Consider the following 19,331-nt stretch of genomic DNA (forward strand, 5'->3'; position numbering starts at 1 on the left):
GTATTTTCACATTATGAATTCAGATTGAGTACATAATAGCCTTGTTCTTTTTGAAAAATGCAAAAATTATAGGTAAGATAAACGAACTTATGACAATAAGCTCCTACTTCAATATACGTTATGTCGCAACCTAGTGATAAATAATCTCACTAGGATTGAGCGGCAAGTTCAAGTAAAAAGTATTAAGGAATCACTAGTTTAGTGCAGTTTGAGTTTTAATTGAGTACATTTTATCTGGGTTCTTCTTCAAAATATAAAAATTCAGTCTGTTAACTGATAAATTATTTTGCAGATCTATTCTTTGATATAATATATATATATATTATATTATATTATAAAACAGATGATCAGACAATATGTTGTACAACATTATACGCAAAAGCGTTATTTTTTTAATTTTATGAATTTGTCAACTACACTTTTTGGAATAATATGAATACAATTACGTTTTCATGTTCCTCGCGAAGACAACAATTTCAATTCTGAAATAAATCGTATGTTACTAATTGCACAGTTTAAGGATAATAAATTGGAATACTCTTACTATCTGACACAAAGGGGTCGCTTAAGTATTATCGCTATGCCAACATTACGAAAAGCAAATTACTTTTAACCAATCGTTCTACTTCTCTTCTTTTGACCTTAATACGCGATTAGCTAACAGTATTCACTTTTCGTATTTTCGCCACAGTGAAAATATGCAGTCGACCCCCTTGTGTACTTCCTTTTTCGTCTGGTGTTACTTCTTCGTTATCACTGTTCATTGCCATCAGGGGGTGTCAACTGGTATAGGAAATCATCGGACACTAGAATAGTTCATCTGTAAGAAAATAACTAAGTGCACCACCAACGTGTTGACTCATCTGATTATCTGACGCCGACACGAGTGTCTCTATCTGTATTCAAAAGATATTTGCGACAGAAAACTATATAAATAATTTAGCATTTAATCAAATTAGTAATAAGTAAACTAAAGTAAACCGAATTAAGCACCAAGCCTGAAACCCTAAACACTAAACGTGGGTCATAACGCAAATATAAGTTTTCTCATTTAAAAATAAGTAGGAATGAGTAGCACATGGATATAAAGTCCGTCTCGTCCGTCTCATAACAAGAGAATCTTATGTTCAAGTTGTGACGTCCTGATCGTCGCCACTGTCGTTTTCGCGGCAGATTCGACTGTGTGAATCTGGCGAGGTGGGTTCGTTAGCCACCAAAGCTCTGATGAGCACTCCAACGGTGTTCAATCCTCTGTATATATGTTGATTTCTGGTACGGTGATGTTATGGATGGATTTTCAACTGACTAAAGGCTTTAGGAATAAAAATGCAGGTGCTTTTGGAGAGCATTAAAACTAACTTTATTTAGTTTAATTATAATAATCTCAATCAATCTATCTTATCTGAATCTAGCTAAATGACTCTACGATATAGACTCGAAGTACACCCTTCAAGACCAGAAATCGAACTGCCCTTCTGGATCCCAAGAGATACAGTCCTTCATACTTCTCATGCATGCATCCGCACTCATACACATTCATGTGTATGTCACCCTTTGTGAAGGCCCAGCGTGTGACGCCTTGCTGTCCGGGCCCAAGATCGAGGGCCTTGTCTTACGCACAAAGGGCTCATGCACACCCTATCCTTAGTTTATTTGGGGAAGCACATGGACAGCGTCATACCTTAACCGAACATTCCGCTAGCCCGTCGATCCTCTCAAGTGACTTCATTTATTGCCAGGAGTGAGAGTTCCTGAGAAACTCACTCAGTTAGGATAGCAATAAACAAATGGCCCATGCTTACATTCTTTGTAGTCCATATGTTTATGCACGTGTAGCGGCTAGAAAGCTTTCTCCGAATTGTTTAGAATATACCTTATTTATGCGTTAATGGCAGACTGAGTATTTGAAAGCATTGAATTCTGATTTGCAGACGGAAATCGTGACTCCATTTTAATCCCTCATTTGAATTCGCCGCTCAATTCTAGTGAGATTATTTATCACTAGGCCGCGACATAACTAAGTCCTACTGAGAACTTTTTTTTTTTATTTTATTTCATTTTTCACTGTTGCTGACATTATCCACGATATTGGATTTCTAGTTCTATTAAAAGCTTCTAAACTAGAGGCGCTGCAGTCACTACCGATTTTCATGAGAATTGACATCTCCTGGTTGCCATGGTACCGTATATAAACCGCGAATGATTGCGCGACATTTTCTAAGCGTCTGTTTTCATTCTTTCTTTTTGATGCATTTTCTTTTGATGCCAAACGAATGGAGGATCTCACGGGATCCAACGTTCAAATTGTATTAAGTGTTCGAGAAGGTAAGACAAGTAATTTATGTTTCTTGCTTTATTTTCGGAAATCTAACCTACTTTCATTTAATAAAGGTAAAGGATTTGAACTTGTTACCAATTCGACATTTGTCGTTGCTACACTCGATGGTCATTTCTTAGAAACAGATTGTATCGAAGCAAATCCAAAACCTCAATATGGCACAGATTTGGTTTGGGAGATCGACAAGTATACTCTGAGAAAGTATGTGTTAAAGTTGTTATAGATCTTTTTTTTATCAAGAAATATTTTTGGCAGAGTGCCTGTGTTGTTTTGTACTTGTATTCCTCAATTCTAGAATGCGTTCCGGACAGACACCCTTAAAAGTTGAATGTTTTCTTCTCAAGGAAAATGCAACAAAGGACAGGATTGGCTATATTCTGCTAGGATTGCGGTCGGCACAAGTTCTTTTAAAACATGGCAATTCTATTGCAAAGACAAGCTGGCACAAATTAGCTGGGGTACATAGTGAATTGAAGCCTTATGCACCACAACTGCTACTTGCATTAACTGTTGAAGAGCATGTAGCTGGTCCATATTTGGAGGTAAAAAAGTTTGAGATTTTCAAGAACAAGCATTTACAAAATCATGTCTACTCAGATTGTATTTATATCTAGCTTAAAAATGATTCAGAATTGCAAGGTCCTGATGCAAATTCTTATATGACACCACGTCTTATACACGATGAACGTTTAATACAACTAGGACCATTGACTACCTGTCGTGATTTGTTCCTGCTTAATATTACTGCAGGAACTGCATCTAATTTTGACTTTCTGGAACAAGTGCCTAGTGAATCAGAGGACCAAATCTGTTTCTGGTATAAGGTTTTAGAGAACGACGTAAAGCTTAAACCAGTTAAGAATAACATTGAAAAAACGTGGGTGCTAAATGAGAAGGTTGTTGTAAGAATCAGAAGCTCGTTAGCTACTTTAAAGAATTATTTACAAGAAAAGCCCTATTTGTTAATAACATTGCGACATGATCAAGGTACTTTAGGTAGATCCGAAATCGATCTACGACCTCTGGTACCAACCAGTGACATTCAGGAGTTTCTGAAATTGTTTACAAATTCCTGTGCGACCTTAGACCAACGTTGCTATCTGAAATTAGAAAATTTTAATCAGAATGACGAAAACCCTCCTTATGTGGACATACACCTAAGTCTTCAATACATGGGTTTAAAAAATACATGTTCCATGGCCGATCTAAGACAACAAAAGCTTCAAAATAGTTCTGTACTATCCACCAGTATTGGAAAGACTGAACGTGCTGTCAGTCAGGAAATAGATTCTCACAGAAATCCTGCCGGGGATTTTGGGCAAGGTACCAAAGAGGAACGCTGCACCAAGTATCCTGTTTTGGATGATGGTTTGGCTTACAAAATTGTGGATGAGCTGGAAACTTGGAAAGAACATCAACAGGAAATGTTCCGGACCGAGGTATGTAAAACTAAGTTGGTACCTAAGGTTGTAGGTTTAACACAGTCGAAAATATAGCTCAAAAGGAAGGAAGAACGTCACCTTTCTTTACTTAGCGAAGAATGGCAGAAGAGACGTGAAAGTTTGGAGAACAAATTGGCCTGCAGTGTCGAACAATGCAAAATGCTGGCAAACAGTTTGAACAACGCTACTGAAGACTTGCGTAATAGAAGACTCAAAAGTTTGGAAAAGGAAGCTAGATTAAAAAAAGCTAATGAGGATCTACAATGGAGGTACGAGAGGAAGTTAAAGGAACTCCGAGAAGCTTCCAAAGAAATGGAGGAAGACCTAAAGTCAAAGGTTAATATTGATCTTTATCGAAATTAATAATATGTACTTTATCATTAGATCTTTAGAATCTTTGAATTATTTCAGCTAATTTCGATGGAGGAGGACAGAAAACTTCTTACAGCAGAACTCAAATCTCTTAAGGAAGAAAATGAAAGATTGCATGAAATTGTAGAAAGACAAACTAACCAGCTTGAGAAATTTCACAAGGGTTCCCTTACACAAGATCAGACTGCAACTTTACTTCAGGATCTGAAGGCTCTTGAAGAAAAATTGCACACTGCACAGCGCAGCAAGACCTTCTTCAAGGAACAATGGGGCAAGGCAGTCCGAGAAATACATCGAATGAAAACGGATCATCAGAAAGCTTTGGAGGTTCAAATAAAAAATAGCAAGGAGGAATTACAAAATTTGGAGTAAGTACTTTTTTGAAAAATTTACGTAAGATCTCCATCGCTGTTTTTGGAACTCGTTAACGCCACACATGGGTCTCTCATTTCCGTAACACATTATTTAATCTTATCATTTTCAACAAATCTGAAAACATTCCTTGATGTTTCCCGGATAATAACTATAAAATTAAATTGTCACAATTTTATAAAATAAATTTTGAAACCTTGTTTTTTTACTGAGATTTAAACACAGGAACTAAATTAAATCGATTTTCCGATGGCATGAATGATCCAGGTTAATACATATTTGTCGCTTCTCATCGTGGACTATCATCTTTTCATAATTATACTGTGTTTATTATTTGCAGTCTTGAGGAAATACTCACAGCTGATATTACAGCGTTGACCAACGATCAAATCCTCCTAGGGCAAATTCAGAAGGAAATCGATGTGATCAGACCGAATCAAGATATCCTGCGTAAGGATATAGAAGAACAAAACTTGTCTGCAAGTGAATCACTACGCTGTAACTTCAATCGCAATGTAACAAGGTCGGAAGTGTCTAGTAAATCCGAAGAACGCGATGAGAGATTGAGAATGCTCATAGAGGAGCGTGATTCCCTCCTAAGGACAGGAAGTTATACCATCGACGACACTGTCATAGTAAAACTGAATACAGAAATCCGATCTCTGCTTGTAGTTAATTAATGAATTAGTATTATTTTTTATACAACGTTCTCCTCTTGACTGACTCCAATCAAAAAACATAAATGATTTAACCATTTTTTAAACAAGCTTCCGTTTCTGCAGCTACCACAGTTTAAATAGTTTCTAATTTAGATAAGTATTATAGTTTATAAAAGTATGGCAAAATATTTGGAGCCGCGTTGTAATTGCGCAGTCAAATAGGACCGTTAATAATAGTCTATCCATATGCATCTTTTCATCTTCCACTTGGCTACTAAACTTTGAAAACAGATATTCGATAATTATATACCTATATTAACAATTAATCTATCTTAGCGTCGTTAAACTTGTCTCTTTTGGTTTTGTGAACTCAATCGTAGCTGCATCCTCGCCTTAAAATTTTAATGATGAAGTTAAAAGATGTGTCGTAGTTTTTGTTAGCTGGATAATTCAAGAAAGTTGTCTCACCTTGCCACCATTCAGTGTAATCTTTATCCTGAAGATTCTTAGCGAAAGTAACCATTTTTTAACGCCCCTGAAAACGAGGGATCACAACCTTTGTTAATGAATGGATGAATCCAGAGAGTGGCAAGAAATCCTTTTGATTTCAAGTAATTCATTATAACAGTAACAGATCTCTTAATTACCATCTCCACATGACTATTATTGAAACCATAACTAACGATTTCATTAACGTAAGTTCTGACAACCTTATCACTAATGTTAATCTTATACCTAGCGCAAGTCGACCACGCAGGATGTTTTATCATTTCTTCATCCAAACGACCACTAGGTTTTCCTATTTTAGTACGTATCGCTTTCTTATGAACCAATCTAGGATTATCCAACACATCGACTTCATAGTTGAGTTCAATCGTCGTCCTGCTCCTATAAAGTGCTCCTTTCTGGGACACACTCATGTTGACACTTTAGGTGATTCCTTATCGAGTACTATTTGGCAGGTCCGTGCATTACTTAATATAAATTTGCGTTCATTATGCCAGTCTTCAAAATCAAAATCAAACTCAACTTTATATATAGAGCACACAATTTCATATCGGATAATTTTATCGATTTGAATTTTACTAGATATTTGACTTGTAACTGATCGTAGGTACTAATCGACAAGTCGATGATACGAAGGTCGAGAAAACCTCTTCTGCTGCGGTACCAAAATCGTGGAGTGTTTCAAAATTATCGATCGTATCCGGCGAGAATCTCCTATTCTCGTATGCTAGACCGGTAACAAGAAGCGTACAAGATACGATAATAATACAGAAGTGTATAACTCTCTACCGTGATAAAACTTTACGCTACCACGCTTACGGTCGTCCCGTTAACACGAAGGACGCAAAGCTCCCTCAAGTTCTGGATGATATTGAAACACTGAAATATTTTGGGTAAATTCGAAAGAATGAACATATGCAGCGGCATAGGCCTCGTCAATGTCCGTCACCTGCAAATTGACAATGTATTTCAAGACTATCTTCATCAATGGCATCACTACGACTGCCCTCTAATCGCAAAAACGAAGAAATGCGACATGTGCTTGAAGCTGCGGAAAGTACAATTACAGAAGGAAACAAGATTCAAGAAAATCCAAACGAAACAACGCGTTTTTACTTCTTTAAGTCCAGTAGGGAAAGAGAAGTTAGCGGCTGTGCGAAAAAAAAAGTTACGAAACACGGAAGAAAAACCGCGCGAAAGTACGAATGACGTTGTTACTGCAATCGTTGAATGAGAAAAAAGAGGAAATATCGATGAGCAATGCTGAAAGCCTGGAAGAAAACAGCTGTATAAATTGCTGTCGATATACAGCATACTAAAGCCACCAAAATACGGTAACTGCACGAGGACGAGTTTCGGACGAGGCAACGCCACAAATTCTCGTGTCTCTAAACGAACTCAAAGCTGTGTACGAAGAAAAAAGTGTAGCGAAGAGTACAAAGTATCAACGAGAAATGCAGCGGAAGTTAGATGCTACTTTGGAGCATGAGGAATGGGAGGCCGACGAAATTATAGGATATAAACTCGACCACGACTACGCCCTTTCCCCCAGCCTAGATTGTATTATCTACTACGTGACAGGTTTTTCATTTTAACAATTATTACGTACAGAACATTCCACTGTAATTGTGACAAGTGACTAAGTGACTATTCCATATATGATTTAAACGGTCCACCTAAACATCTCTGGTAGAGCTTTTCTAACTTCAACCCTTCTTGAGAGGGTTAATGTACATTAGAAAATGACTTAATGAAAATAAATATACTTGTATAGAATCTTTTTCAGTAGAAATCGGGCATATAAAATGCGATATAGAATTAATTTGCTTGTATATTAAACCTGCCGAAAAAGGTATGTTCAGAATAGAAGCAGTCAAATTGTATATCAAATTACAATCGTCTTTTGAGTTTTCCCTTGTCTCCGAAAAAATCAGGACACCAAAAACAAATATACAAATTTTACAAATCTCTAGGACCTTCAATGCTGTACTACTACGTACCGTCAGGCGGCCACTATGGACTTCAATATGTCATATATGAATGGCAATCATTTTCTTATTTATACTGATAGCGCGACATACTGTTAACAGTAACAGTCCTATCTTTACTTATAAATATACAGTACAAAGGAACCCTATTCTTATCTTCATTGTTAGGTCTATGGTAATATTCTTATTATCAGTGTTCGTTCAAGGACTACATAAGATATGGGATGTCTTAATGAATTAAATTTATATATATACATTTGCTGTTTACAATGCTATCCAGAAGATATATATTTTAAATTCAATTCATTGAAACCTTTTTGGACTGTACATCTATACTGTCCACTAATCCTCTTCCAAGTATATAAAAATCCTCAATCATGGTCGACACGTTTAGTAACAGTTTTCCACTGTCATCCAGTATTCTGCAGTCCACATTGGAAACTTTGAAATCTTTGCGATCCAAACTATCCGGCCTCAACAAAACACCAATTGTTGTACCGCCATAAGTGTCATGAAAGAACAACGCATACTTGTCGTAGCCAATCTAAAAAGGAATTATTTATTTTTAATATTTGTGGAAGATTTGAGTGTGTCCATCTTTATGACTTGATGTGTAGTGTTGAAAAAAATGACTTTTTATTTGATAATCAAGTTATTTGTTATCGATAACAGTAGGTATTTCTAAAAAATTATTATTAGGAAGTAAATCATGGTGAGCACTATGAAACGTTGATTTATAGAAAGAGATACTTTTTTTTACTAACTCTTCATACTGTTCTCAAAAGTTTACTAGGTTTCACTTATTTTGTAGATCCCGCAAACCCCATAGCATGAAGCAAGGGTTTTAATTGCGGAAATCAATCTGAATGAAATCATGAAATTTTTAATGATACTGAATAAACTTACTCGTAAATCAGTCAGAAAGTACTGTACTGGGTCGAAGTTCACAATTGGAATCTTTTGCTGATGATGATACTTGTAGGTATGCCAGTCGATGACTGGATGATCAGATTCCAATTCAATTGCTTGAAATCTTCTAGGACACATTGATGGTTTCAAATGTATCAGACAGTCATATTCTGACAATGGGGGCTGAAACATTGGTTTCCATTTCAATCCTGTGTAAGACTCAATCTGCGTGTCAATGATTTTTAATGATTCTCTAGCTAGTGAAGCCATACGATTCAGAATCAATTGATTGGGACCTTTACTTGTCCATATCGAGTTCTGATGATCATACGGTGTGGAAATAAATAGTGCTGGCAGAGATTCTCGAGAAGTTCTAAAAATGTTTTCAACAGTAACTATTTCATCCCCTGAAATCATAAATTATAATAATACTCTGAAGGATACTTAATGGTTTTAGAGGTGTATGATATTAATACTTACGAGTCATTTCATTGTTGAAATTGACAATGACAGGGTCAGTCGACCAATTATTTCTAGCAAATGTTTCCAGTAATCTTAAAAATGCGACTTGAGGATGCTGTGCGGGTCTATAAGGTTCTGGTATGAGGTACATAGACGCCACTAGGAGTTCTACTACGATGTCTGGTATGTGGGAATTGTCCAAGAGTTGGGAGGACAACCACCTCTTGGCCAAACAGCACGTGGGGCCGAACGATGGTTCTTGTGAATGCAAACTATATAAGCAGTGATTAGTACGACAACAATTAATATTTCATTACTTTGAATAATAATTTTACCCATGAAGAGCTCCTGTTATCTTTGGTAGATGAAAAAGTTTCTTTTCCAGTTCTATCGATTGTTTATTATCCCTATATTTGATCACTCCGTCCTCATCTATTTGTTGCTTCAGTAAATTTATTTCTTTTTGATGCGCAACAGTCAGACGAAACACATAACCTTCCTGATAATTCAAAAATATCATTTCTAAGAGTTTTATTAACAGGTTTTTATCATTTATAATAAATTCTATAGCAATTACCTTAAGAACGTCTACGTAGTGTGGACCAGCTTGGGTTTTTAGTTGATTATTCTTTCTGAGGCACTCCGCAATCTGTATGTGAAAAGCAGTTTTGACCTTTCGTACAGCTTCAATCTCATCGGGCCATTTTCCACTTGAAGAAAGTTGAATACTAGCTTCTATGCAAGGCACGAGTTTTGGTAGTCTGTTAAGAGTTGCATCTCTAAAAATATAACAGTTTTCACGAGCCTCAAGATTTTTTTCAGGCAGATGCACAGTTGCCAATGGAGGAAAAACATCAGTGTATCGAAGCACAGCACTTGATCCTTGAATACCACTGATTGTTAGTGGCAAATCAGTTAAGGAGGTTAATTCCTTTTCCAATGAATTAAATACGTGTATCAGCCTAATAGTAGCTTCTTCTCCAGTCCCGTATTGAAATTTTGTTATTTTTATCTGAAACAAAAGTGTTTACACTAAAAACCTGTAATCCACCACACAAATAATAGATATTACTTCTCAACTTACTTTCGGAAGACGAAGGAAGCATTCTAACTCATGAGCCATGTAAATATACTGTGTCTCAGATATATTAAATTTAGTTTTCATTAAAAACATGACAATTCTTTTGCACATTTCTCTTTTTTCAGTTAGTGTTTTTCCTTGTCCCCAGACAATAGCCTCACAAATAGAGCCATCATGAAACCGACGAAGTTCAGATTTCTCACCCCAAAATTTACGAAACTCCAAAGCCTGCATTCACAAAGTTACTTGCTCTTTTATTTATATCTTCTTTTTGAAACTATTATTTAATTATTGGTTATTTGAGTTATACATTATTTATTGTTACCTCTGGTAAATTAGCAGGTGGTCCCTTTTCAACTATGTTGAAACAAAACTCTGGATTTAACTGCAAGCCAATAAAGATAAATCCCATTGTTTTTGGTGGCTCTTCAGTAACTTCCCACTCTGTTCTATTACTTGGTAATACAGTTATAAGTGATACTCTCTTTCCTAAACCTTTTTTAAGAACTAACACGAGTAGCTTGACAGCCTGTGAACGCTTATTGGTACCAAAATCGACTTTGTCCATGTAGGGAGATTTTTCATCCACTATACTTTCCAAAGCAACAGTATCGTGAAACCTGTTTTTTTTACAAAATTCACAATGCTAAAACATTTTTGATACAGTAGTAAATTCATTTCGAAGATGACTTACCGTATAATATTATCAAAAGCTTGATGAAATGGTATTTTTCTCATGAATAGAATTTGAAAGCTATCCGTGTGTGCATTATCTAAACATTTTATAGCAATGTCTGCTTGATTTTTGACCCAATTAAAAGTTTCTGTAGATATATTAGCAGCAATATTATGGTAGCCAGTAGCATCCAGAAAGACGCAATCAAAATACTTGTGATACTCTAAAATCCTAGTTGTTATGCCATCATCTTGGCACATAGTGATACCGTCGTGACACCAATCACTGTTTGCTAAAATATCAATTATAATATAAACGATTATAACAATAGATAAAATAAGTTTTAATAATTAAACAATAAGATCAATCTTACCTAAAGAGTTGAAAACATTTCTAATGATTTGATAGCTGCTCATGAAAGTACTTAATTTCCTTGTATGTAACAGATACAACACATACATGGTTAGAACGTGTCCATTGAACCCATCATAACCATCAGTCATACATCTTTGAGTCAGCCATATTTTAAGTAAAATTATCCCATCCCTTATACTGGGATATTCCCTTAAGAGTTTTGAATTACGATAATTAGTTTCTGAGGCAACCAAATCATAAAGAATGAGAGTATTGTATTTTGGTGTTGGTATCAGAGATTCTATTAAAAAAAAAATATTAATTTGATACTTAGATCAAGATTTTAGTTTAAAGAAACACAGATTTAATAACATACCATCTTGTGTGCCTTCATTGAAGATCCAACTAGGTCGTACCCCATTTTTCATGGGATGAAAACGACCTAGTTTGAAGCTATTCTCATGTGCTGTAATTTTCACAAAAATTGTGTACTTTTTTCCTAAACTACCTGCAGGAATAAGTTTTAAATAAGGTCTACGGTTTTCTCCATCATGCACAAATTTGACTGATTTTGCTAAGTCTTCTCTGATTTTCGAAGCAATAAACGTCAAGTATATGGCTCTTTTTCTTATATAACGATAATTTTGATAGTCTAATTTTTGAAATAGACTTGATGGCATTTCTACAGATACATCAACAGAAACCTGGGGTCCTATAACTGTACCAAGTGCATAAGACCCCACAACGGATACCGAAGATGGCTTTTTGAAACAATATGTCCCTTTTCTCTGTTCAGGGATATTGGTAATTGGCACCACAGCCTCAAGTTTATGTAATGACTCTTCCTCAGTGAGCTGCAATAATATCAATTTAAATGATATAGAAGATTAGAAAGATAACTTATGAGGTAAAATATTTAGAGATATGAAATTTTCTACATATAACATATACAATTTTATGTAGGAAAAAATTCAATATATGTAGTATATTGAAAAAAAATATCACTAACGGGACATTCTTCTGTTTCCTCAATTGATTCAATGTACTCTTTGAATTTGACGAACCAGGCATCAAATAGCTTTTTATATTTATCTTTGACTTTGACTTGGGAGAGAACCTCTTCTATTTGAAGTCTAAAAAGATTTGAATGGAACAAATTTTCAGTTTCTCGAAGCTGATTTAATTCTTCTACTGTTGGTGCTGCATATAAGTCCTTATTGAATTTTTCTTTCTTTTTAGGTATAACTTCATCGTTATTAGCCTTTCTTTTTCCAGCAATCGCGCGTTCATTCACATTTTCACAGTGGTCAATTTCTTCTGTATTCAAAGTAGCATCATTTTTATCATCCAACTGAAAGTCACAAAGGTATATTGTGTTTACAATTGCATTACAATTAAAAAAAAAAAAGTAATTGAATTTATTTTTTATGTACACAATATTAACACTACAAGAATACATATACATATAAAGGTTAGTCTTAGGTTAATTCGTTTATTATTAATAACAATGTTAAAGTAATTACCTTAGTATGACGTTTGACTTTCATTTTCAATTTTCTTCGAACAATACCAAATCTATACAATACAAATTGTAATAATAAATTGTTTAATGTACAACACTTGCAAAAAATTAAATAGGATAAGAAACCAGCGACAGCGGCATGGTTGCTTGGATAAACGACAGACCACTTATTGTAGACACGATACTCCCGTGCTATAGACTGGCTTACTTTCCACCGTACAGAGTTAAATAGAGTTCACCAGTCACGTATAGGAGTTGAATGGAATTAACCAATGAGGTGCAGAGTTTAAACAGAGTTAACCAATCATGTATAGGGGTTGAATGGAATTGACCAATAGGGATGCTTGACTCTGTTTAAACTGTGCACGGTGGAAACTAAGGCCCGGTTCCACAACTCGAGATTAAATGCGAGATTTCCTAACCAAGCCGGAAATATAATTTTTCTTCAGTTTTCGTTTCGAAACGGGTGCAATCGATGTGGAATCGTTGTTAGGTCCTTACGATTTGCTCTCTCTTTCTATTCCCGATTACACTTTTTGCAACTACAGTGAGCAGTTCAGTACTATATGTCGATGGTGGAAACATATGCATACACTCAACGGTATATGTGTACGCTCCTGCCTGTACGGTATCTATGGAGACGAGACGCCAAGCCTAGGAACCTTATTGGCTAAAACGCTTAGAAAAAGATAAATCCCACTATAAGAATGCTGTCTCTCGGCTCGCGCTTTTACCACTGTGTGCGTCGTCTATGGGTATAGTTTAGTGATCACACGGAGAAGTGATTCCCTTTTTTTCAATTATTTACAGTCGATTCTAATTCAATAAAAAAGGAAAACGATTTATAATTATTGTTTACTTTGTCTTCTTCAGGGGAAATAAACTAATATAAAAAATAATGAAAAAGGAATATTTTAGGTTAATACCAACAGGCATCTATTTAATCAATAACAGAATTTGGTGAATATTTCAAGATGGAAACAAAAAAGACCTTATGAAGCTAATTATTTTAAATATTAAATAATAAATATCATAACATTCTAATAAAAAAAAAAGATAAGATGTCCAATACGATAAGTGGGAAAAATTTGTTGAGACCTACAGGATTACGGTGTAAAAATCTCCATGAATATCTCAAATCAAGACCACCAGATATTTTGAATAAACTCTACCATAATCCTCCAATATGTCTGGCAGTGTTTCGTGAACTTTCTGAAATAGCTCGCCACTATGTTATGAGATTACTTTTCGTGGAACAGCCTGTTCCACAGGCAGTCATAGCTTCATGGTGTTCGAAACTTCATTCTGAAGAGCATCAGAGAGTTGTACAAGTTCTTAATGAATTGAATGTATGGAATGAAGCCTCAATTCCTGGGGGCCTACCTGGATGGATATTAAATTCAACCTTTAAAAAGAATCTTAAGATTGTACTGTTAGGAGGTGGTAAACCATGGACTATGTCTAATCAATTGGAAACTGATAGCAAACCTAGAGATGTTGCTTTTCTTGATTCGTATGCTTTAGAGCGCTGGGAGTGTGTCTTACATTATATGGTGGGCTCGCAGCAACAAGAAGGTTTGACTTCTTTATTTTATGAGATGCAATAGTACAGTTATAATATAATAATAAATTAAAATATATTCATTTTAATTAGGAATATCTGCTGATGCAGTTAGAATTTTGCTCCATGCTGGACTAATGAAACTTGATGAAGAAGATGGCAGTCCTGTGATTACACAAGCTGGTTTTCAATTTCTTTTACTCGATACTGCCTCTCAAGTACATATATCTTATCTTTAAAAATGCATTACTGTTTACTTTTAGTTGGCTAACAACTTTTGTACTTGAATTTATTTACTTTACAGGTGTGGTACTTTATTTTACAATATTTGGATACTATCGAGGCCAGAGGCTTAGACCTTGTCGAGTGCTTAACTTTCTTGTTCCAATTGAACTTTTCTACACTTGGCAAGGATTACAGTACTGAAGGCATGTCGGAAGGACTTCTAACTTTTCTGCAACACCTACGTGAATTTGGTTTAGTTTATCAGCGTAAACGGAAAGCAGGAAGGTTCTACCCCACCAGATTAGCCTTAAATATTGCCACAGGACAAAATAAACCACTCTCCAGTGATCTGGAAAAGGAAGGCTACATTGTTGTTGAAACAAACTACAGGGTGTATGCATACACCAATTCGAATTTACAGGTTGCGCTCCTTGGTTTATTCTGTGAAATGTTATATAGGTACATCTTTCTTAACTTTTCATTAAAATTATGCAATATTTGTGACATATAAACGCAAACATCAAAGTTCTATAATCTTTTAGATTTCCAAATCTGGTGGTATCAATCCTCACAAGAGATTCTGTCAGACAGGCTCTAAAAAGTGGGATCACAGCAGCCCAAATTGTAGGGTAAGTAATTTTATAAGTTCCTGGATTGAAATATAGGATTATTGCATAAAATAAAAATATATGCATCTTTATCTAGTTATTTGCGACAACATGCTCATAGTAAAATGATTGAGGCTGGACCGCCTACTCTTCCGCCCACAATAGCTGATCAAATTAAATTGTGGGAAAATGAAAGAAATCGATTTTTGTTCAGTGAGGGTGTACTTTATAGTCAATTCCTTTCTCAAACCGATTTTGAAGTACTTCGAGATTATGCTCTAAATACGGGAGTACTTATTTGGCAAAGTGAAAGGTAATAACGCGAAATCCAAACTAAAATACTTGAAAGCCAAATCAAATTATAAATATTTAATTATTTACAGAAAAAGGACAGTGGTCGTTACGAAGGCAGGACATGATGATGTAAAAAGATTTTGGAAAAGATACACTAAGGGTTCCAATTGATAGTTCCTAATCACGTTTTTTACTATTGTAAATATTACTCAATGAATAAATTTCTACCGTTGTCAATATCATCCAAAGAAAATCTATATTAATATTGTTATTTGCTTTAAAGTTATGAATACTGACCTGTTTTTGTTTTTATTATTATTTTTCCGTCAGACTATTTGCCACATGTAGGAAGCTTTCTCAGGTTAATCACACTAATTGTATGAATAAAATATTGAACTACTTAAGTTTCTGAGAATTATGACTTATTTGACAAAGCTCTGAATGTATTTCTAACTTACATGTTGCAGAATAATGTTAATTCCAGCAAAATATACGAACGTTTTTATTACACGTGATTTTCGAATCAATTTTCTATTCGTATTTTATCATAATAGGAATTAGCTATATGAAGGATACACCAAAAATATAACTTGGTTTGCCATGGGAGAAAAACAATGTATTATTTTATTAAAAGAAACAGACAGAAACACTATTTTCATAATAAAAATAATAAACAAAGAAATTTTAAATAAGAAAATCATGTATGTATACAAATTTAGTATGCAATGAACGCTTTTGTTTTTTAAATAGTAGAGTTTAGGAAAAAACAAATGCGCATTTATATTAACATAAAAACTGGATAAAAATTAATCCAGCACAAATTCAAAAAACGTGAAAAATGCTATTCGTCCAAAGTCATCAATAATGATACTGTTACACGTTATGTACTGGAAAATAGTCTTTAAATGCCATGTAAGTAGAATAATATATTGGTTCAAAGTCGTACAAATTTTTTAATCAGACCCAGATATTAGGTCCAGATAGGAAAGGTTGATGTCAGCGCTGTGGTGCAGCCTTAGGCTTAGGCATTTTTGCTAAAAGACTTTGAATTTCCTTCTTCTCGTCATATGCTTTCCAAAGTTCATATAGATTGATAATGTACCTTGCTATTTCCTGGATTTTTTCCATATCTGCATTTAATTCTGCAAACCAGGATTTCAGATCTTTTTGTAAGATAACACAGGCTATCTGAAGGCATCCTGGAATTTAGATAATTAAACAATAAGTGCTATATCAATGCATATTATTAATGTATTAAATAAATAAATAAATAATTTCTTACCAATAGCTATTTGATAGGGAGGATATAGCAAACACACGTCAGTACGCAAACTGTCATTAATAATTCGCCAAGCCAGTGTCAGTAACTGATCATCAGGACCAACATCTTGAATTAATGTTAATAAAGGACGGTAGGGCTGATATACTATAAGGCAGCAGTCCAGATGTTCTAATAAGTAGAACTCACATTCAAGAATGTGATTTGTACGGTATGGAAATTCTTGTGAGTAAGCATAGTTAAATTTATTTTTTACTGTAAATAATACAATCATAAATGTTAAGAAGTAGAAAATAAGAAAGACTATTAAAACTAACAAAAGACTAAAGTGAAACATACCAACAGTTTGACAAGTAGATATAAGCCTTGTATTGGATATAACACCAAATTCCTCAACTTTGGAAGCTAGGAATACAGAAGTAGGTGCCAAGAGTAATGGATCTATACATTTTAAGCTATTGCGAGCATAAAAACGTTTAAAGTAAACAGTAGCAGTGGCAATAACTTGTTGCCTCAACTTGAGTTGTTCACCAAGAACCTGTATAACTGTACAATTAGAACAGAAATATTAATTAATTGTACCAACTGAATTACATGTAGAAAACTATAACTTACGATTTGAAAAAAATATAAAGAGCTTCTGATATTCCTCCTCCGTCAAAATAGACAAGTCATGTTGTCTTTCACGAACTAAATCTTGTTTATCTAATAACCATTGTTGGCTGTAATTATAAATATTTTAATCAAACACCACACATGACAACGAAAAATAGTTTGTATAGGTTAACTTACTGATGAGAACTTTGCCAAAAATTTCCAGCCATTTTATATAAATGTCAGATATCCTATAAAAGATGTTTTAAGAATATGAAATTACGAATTAGTGACATTTCCGCAAAACTTAAGACTGTTTAAATTCACAGTACTGCTTTTTCAACTTCTAAAGACAACCTCCATAGCACTTTACCATCTTCAAAATTTATATGCGGTACATAGCAACTGTGCACAATAAAATATAATTAAGTTTCCTTCACAATAAATATTACAATTTTTTAGCATATCCCACGGCTTTAATTTATTTTTAATAGCTTTTATTATTATTAATTTTAAAATGTAAGTCAAAACTAAACTCTCGATGAGTTTTTCTTCAATTTTTGACTTAGATTGCACTATGGCTTATGGCCGGTTTCTTCACCTCTAGATAAGTTGCCGATAACTTTATCCGAAAGATATCTAGCAGAATCGGTTTTCTTCGACTCCGTATAGTTCTTATCCGACGGACAAAGTTATCCGCCACCCACAGTAGCAGATATCTGGCAGATATTGAATTCAGCGCCACCAAGTATTGTTATAGTAAACTACAGCCCCCCCGCCCTGCTACGAAACCATTCGCGCGTTTTCTATTCTTTTATTCTTGTGAAAATACAACCACAATAATGGATTTGTTTATAAACATCGATATTTTTAATTCTGATGATGACTATGAAGATTATAAATTTCTAGAAAGAAGACAGTATACAATTCAAAGTAAACCCAATAATTTTCAAATGTGGGATGATATCGAATTTATTCAACGATACCGTTTGAAAAAAACTACAGTACTTGAATTATTGCATAGGATTCAAGAGCAATTATTAATACAGAACATACACAATAGCCCCAGAAGTAATGTAAGACTAAATCTACATGTTAAAATTATTAATTGTAAGACAAAATAACCTGTAAAATTGTTTTCGCATTAACGCTTTTATCGTGGCTCATGATACTGTCATATAGCATATACATACCAGGTTTTCAGCCCAAATGCACCACCTATTCTACAATAGAAATCAAATGACATTCAAATAGACGGGCTAACTTCAGGTGGTGCGTTTCTACTGAATAACCCTATATGTATATGTATAAAGATAAAATTATTAAAATAAACTTACATTTCGTTTGAGTTAATGGCATAATAATCTATTTTTATTTTAATAGGTAATTATAATGAAGTTGAAGATGAAGCTACATAATTCTCAAGAAATAAAGTCAATTTTGAAACAATATAATGTATGTTACAATAGACTGAAATTCTAATTTGTAATAAAATCAAGCATGACCCTTACTGACAAAAAGTTCTTATTAACTATTCTATTGTAATTATTAATATAACATTTATATACCTGTATACGGCATTTAGACATTTTTTGACATAACGGACTATAAAGACTAGACCGACATTGCGGTGCTAACTATATGTATGTATGACGGTAAAGTGTAACGTATACCTTAATTATAATGAAGTAAACGTTTATTGCACGCAATACATCTAAATTACGTTACATTCTTGTTACTAATTATCCAAGGTCAAATAAATAATTGATCATACGTAACCGTTTACAGTTTGCAAGTCTTACAATTATTAACGTCTGTTGTAAATTAGAGTCGTTTCTACTACATTTTAGATTAATAGATACATGTGGAAAAAACTGAAATTACTACATTTAAAGCTGCTGCTCAGCTGTTCTATTTGTGTATCTACACGGAGCGGCGACGTCATAAGTCAGGAAACCTGTATAATCCTTTTTCTCTTAAATTTGCCATTAGTTCTAATATTCTAATTCGAAGAAAAATGTAGGAAAATTGAATAAGCGTAATGGCGGCCGCAATGAGAATTGGACACGTCGGTTTCTACATAAACAT

The 19,331-nt window shown here is 34.4% G+C and overlaps 6 protein-coding genes across 9 annotated transcripts; 3 read left to right on the forward strand and 3 right to left on the reverse strand.

The window, feature by feature from the left end:
* The first annotated feature begins 2,026 nt into the window (after positions 1-2,026).
* Positions 2,027-5,224, forward strand: LOC107267491 (centrosomal protein of 120 kDa). Its single transcript, XM_015739299.2, has 7 exons — positions 2,027-2,325; positions 2,392-2,539; positions 2,634-2,880; positions 2,953-3,777; positions 3,835-4,116; positions 4,192-4,520; positions 4,865-5,224. The coding sequence occupies exons 1-7, from the start codon at positions 2,274-2,276 to the stop codon at positions 5,202-5,204; spliced, it is 2,223 nt and encodes a 740-aa protein (XP_015594785.1). The 5' UTR covers positions 2,027-2,273; the 3' UTR covers positions 5,205-5,224.
* Positions 5,225-5,236: 12 nt separating this feature from the next.
* On the reverse strand, positions 5,237-6,220 carry LOC112494313 (myogenesis-regulating glycosidase-like). Its single transcript, XM_025084819.1, has one exon. The coding sequence runs from the start codon at positions 6,101-6,103 to the stop codon at positions 5,690-5,692; it is 414 nt and encodes a 137-aa protein (XP_024940587.1). The 5' UTR covers positions 6,104-6,220; the 3' UTR covers positions 5,237-5,689.
* A 1,678-nt stretch (positions 6,221-7,898) lies between these two features.
* Positions 7,899-12,884, reverse strand: LOC107267490 (nucleolar protein 6). Of its 2 annotated transcripts, XM_015739298.2 has the most exons (12): positions 12,684-12,884; positions 12,170-12,511; positions 11,537-12,014; positions 11,180-11,461; positions 10,825-11,098; positions 10,456-10,750; positions 10,134-10,358; positions 9,627-10,061; positions 9,385-9,548; positions 9,068-9,321; positions 8,585-8,994; positions 7,899-8,222 (listed from the first exon to the last, which is right to left on the reverse strand). In XM_015739298.2, exons 1-12 carry the CDS (start codon positions 12,705-12,707, stop codon positions 7,977-7,979), a joined length of 3,429 nt encoding a protein of 1,142 aa, XP_015594784.1. In that variant the 5' UTR covers positions 12,708-12,884; the 3' UTR covers positions 7,899-7,976. The 2 variants fall into 2 exon arrangements, with proteins under 2 accessions (XP_015594784.1, XP_024940581.1); XM_025084813.1 differs by lacking the exon at positions 10,134-10,358.
* Positions 12,885-13,161: 277 nt separating this feature from the next.
* Positions 13,162-15,785, forward strand: LOC107267498 (general transcription factor IIH subunit 4). Its single transcript, XM_015739307.2, has 6 exons — positions 13,162-14,257; positions 14,337-14,461; positions 14,548-14,927; positions 15,011-15,097; positions 15,174-15,389; positions 15,460-15,785. Exons 1-6 carry the CDS (start codon positions 13,744-13,746, stop codon positions 15,539-15,541), a joined length of 1,404 nt encoding a protein of 467 aa, XP_015594793.1. The 5' UTR covers positions 13,162-13,743; the 3' UTR covers positions 15,542-15,785.
* Positions 15,786-16,276: 491 nt separating this feature from the next.
* On the reverse strand, positions 16,277-17,984 carry LOC107267499 (cyclin-C). Of its 3 annotated transcripts, none has more exons than XM_015739310.2 (6): positions 17,845-17,984; positions 17,442-17,494; positions 17,265-17,371; positions 16,989-17,195; positions 16,653-16,904; positions 16,277-16,569 (listed from the first exon to the last, which is right to left on the reverse strand). In XM_015739310.2, exons 2-6 carry the CDS (start codon positions 17,471-17,473, stop codon positions 16,367-16,369), a joined length of 801 nt encoding a protein of 266 aa, XP_015594796.1. In that variant the 5' UTR covers positions 17,474-17,494; positions 17,845-17,984; the 3' UTR covers positions 16,277-16,366. The 3 variants fall into 3 exon arrangements, with proteins under 3 accessions (XP_015594796.1, XP_015594795.1, XP_015594794.1); XM_015739309.2 differs by having other exon boundaries at positions 17,617-17,948; XM_015739308.2 differs by having other exon boundaries at positions 17,442-17,947.
* A 68-nt stretch (positions 17,985-18,052) lies between these two features.
* On the forward strand, positions 18,053-18,725 carry LOC112494309. Its single transcript, XM_025084782.1, has 2 exons — positions 18,053-18,319; positions 18,627-18,725. The coding sequence occupies exons 1-2, from the start codon at positions 18,086-18,088 to the stop codon at positions 18,723-18,725; spliced, it is 333 nt and encodes a 110-aa protein (XP_024940550.1). The 5' UTR covers positions 18,053-18,085.
* The last annotated feature ends 606 nt before the right edge of the window (positions 18,726-19,331 follow it).

Source organism: Cephus cinctus, unplaced genomic scaffold (assembly GCF_000341935.2).
Source record: "Cephus cinctus unplaced genomic scaffold, Ccin1 Ccin1_scaffold0404, whole genome shotgun sequence".
NCBI classification, from domain to species: Eukaryota; Metazoa; Arthropoda; class Insecta; order Hymenoptera; family Cephidae; genus Cephus; species Cephus cinctus.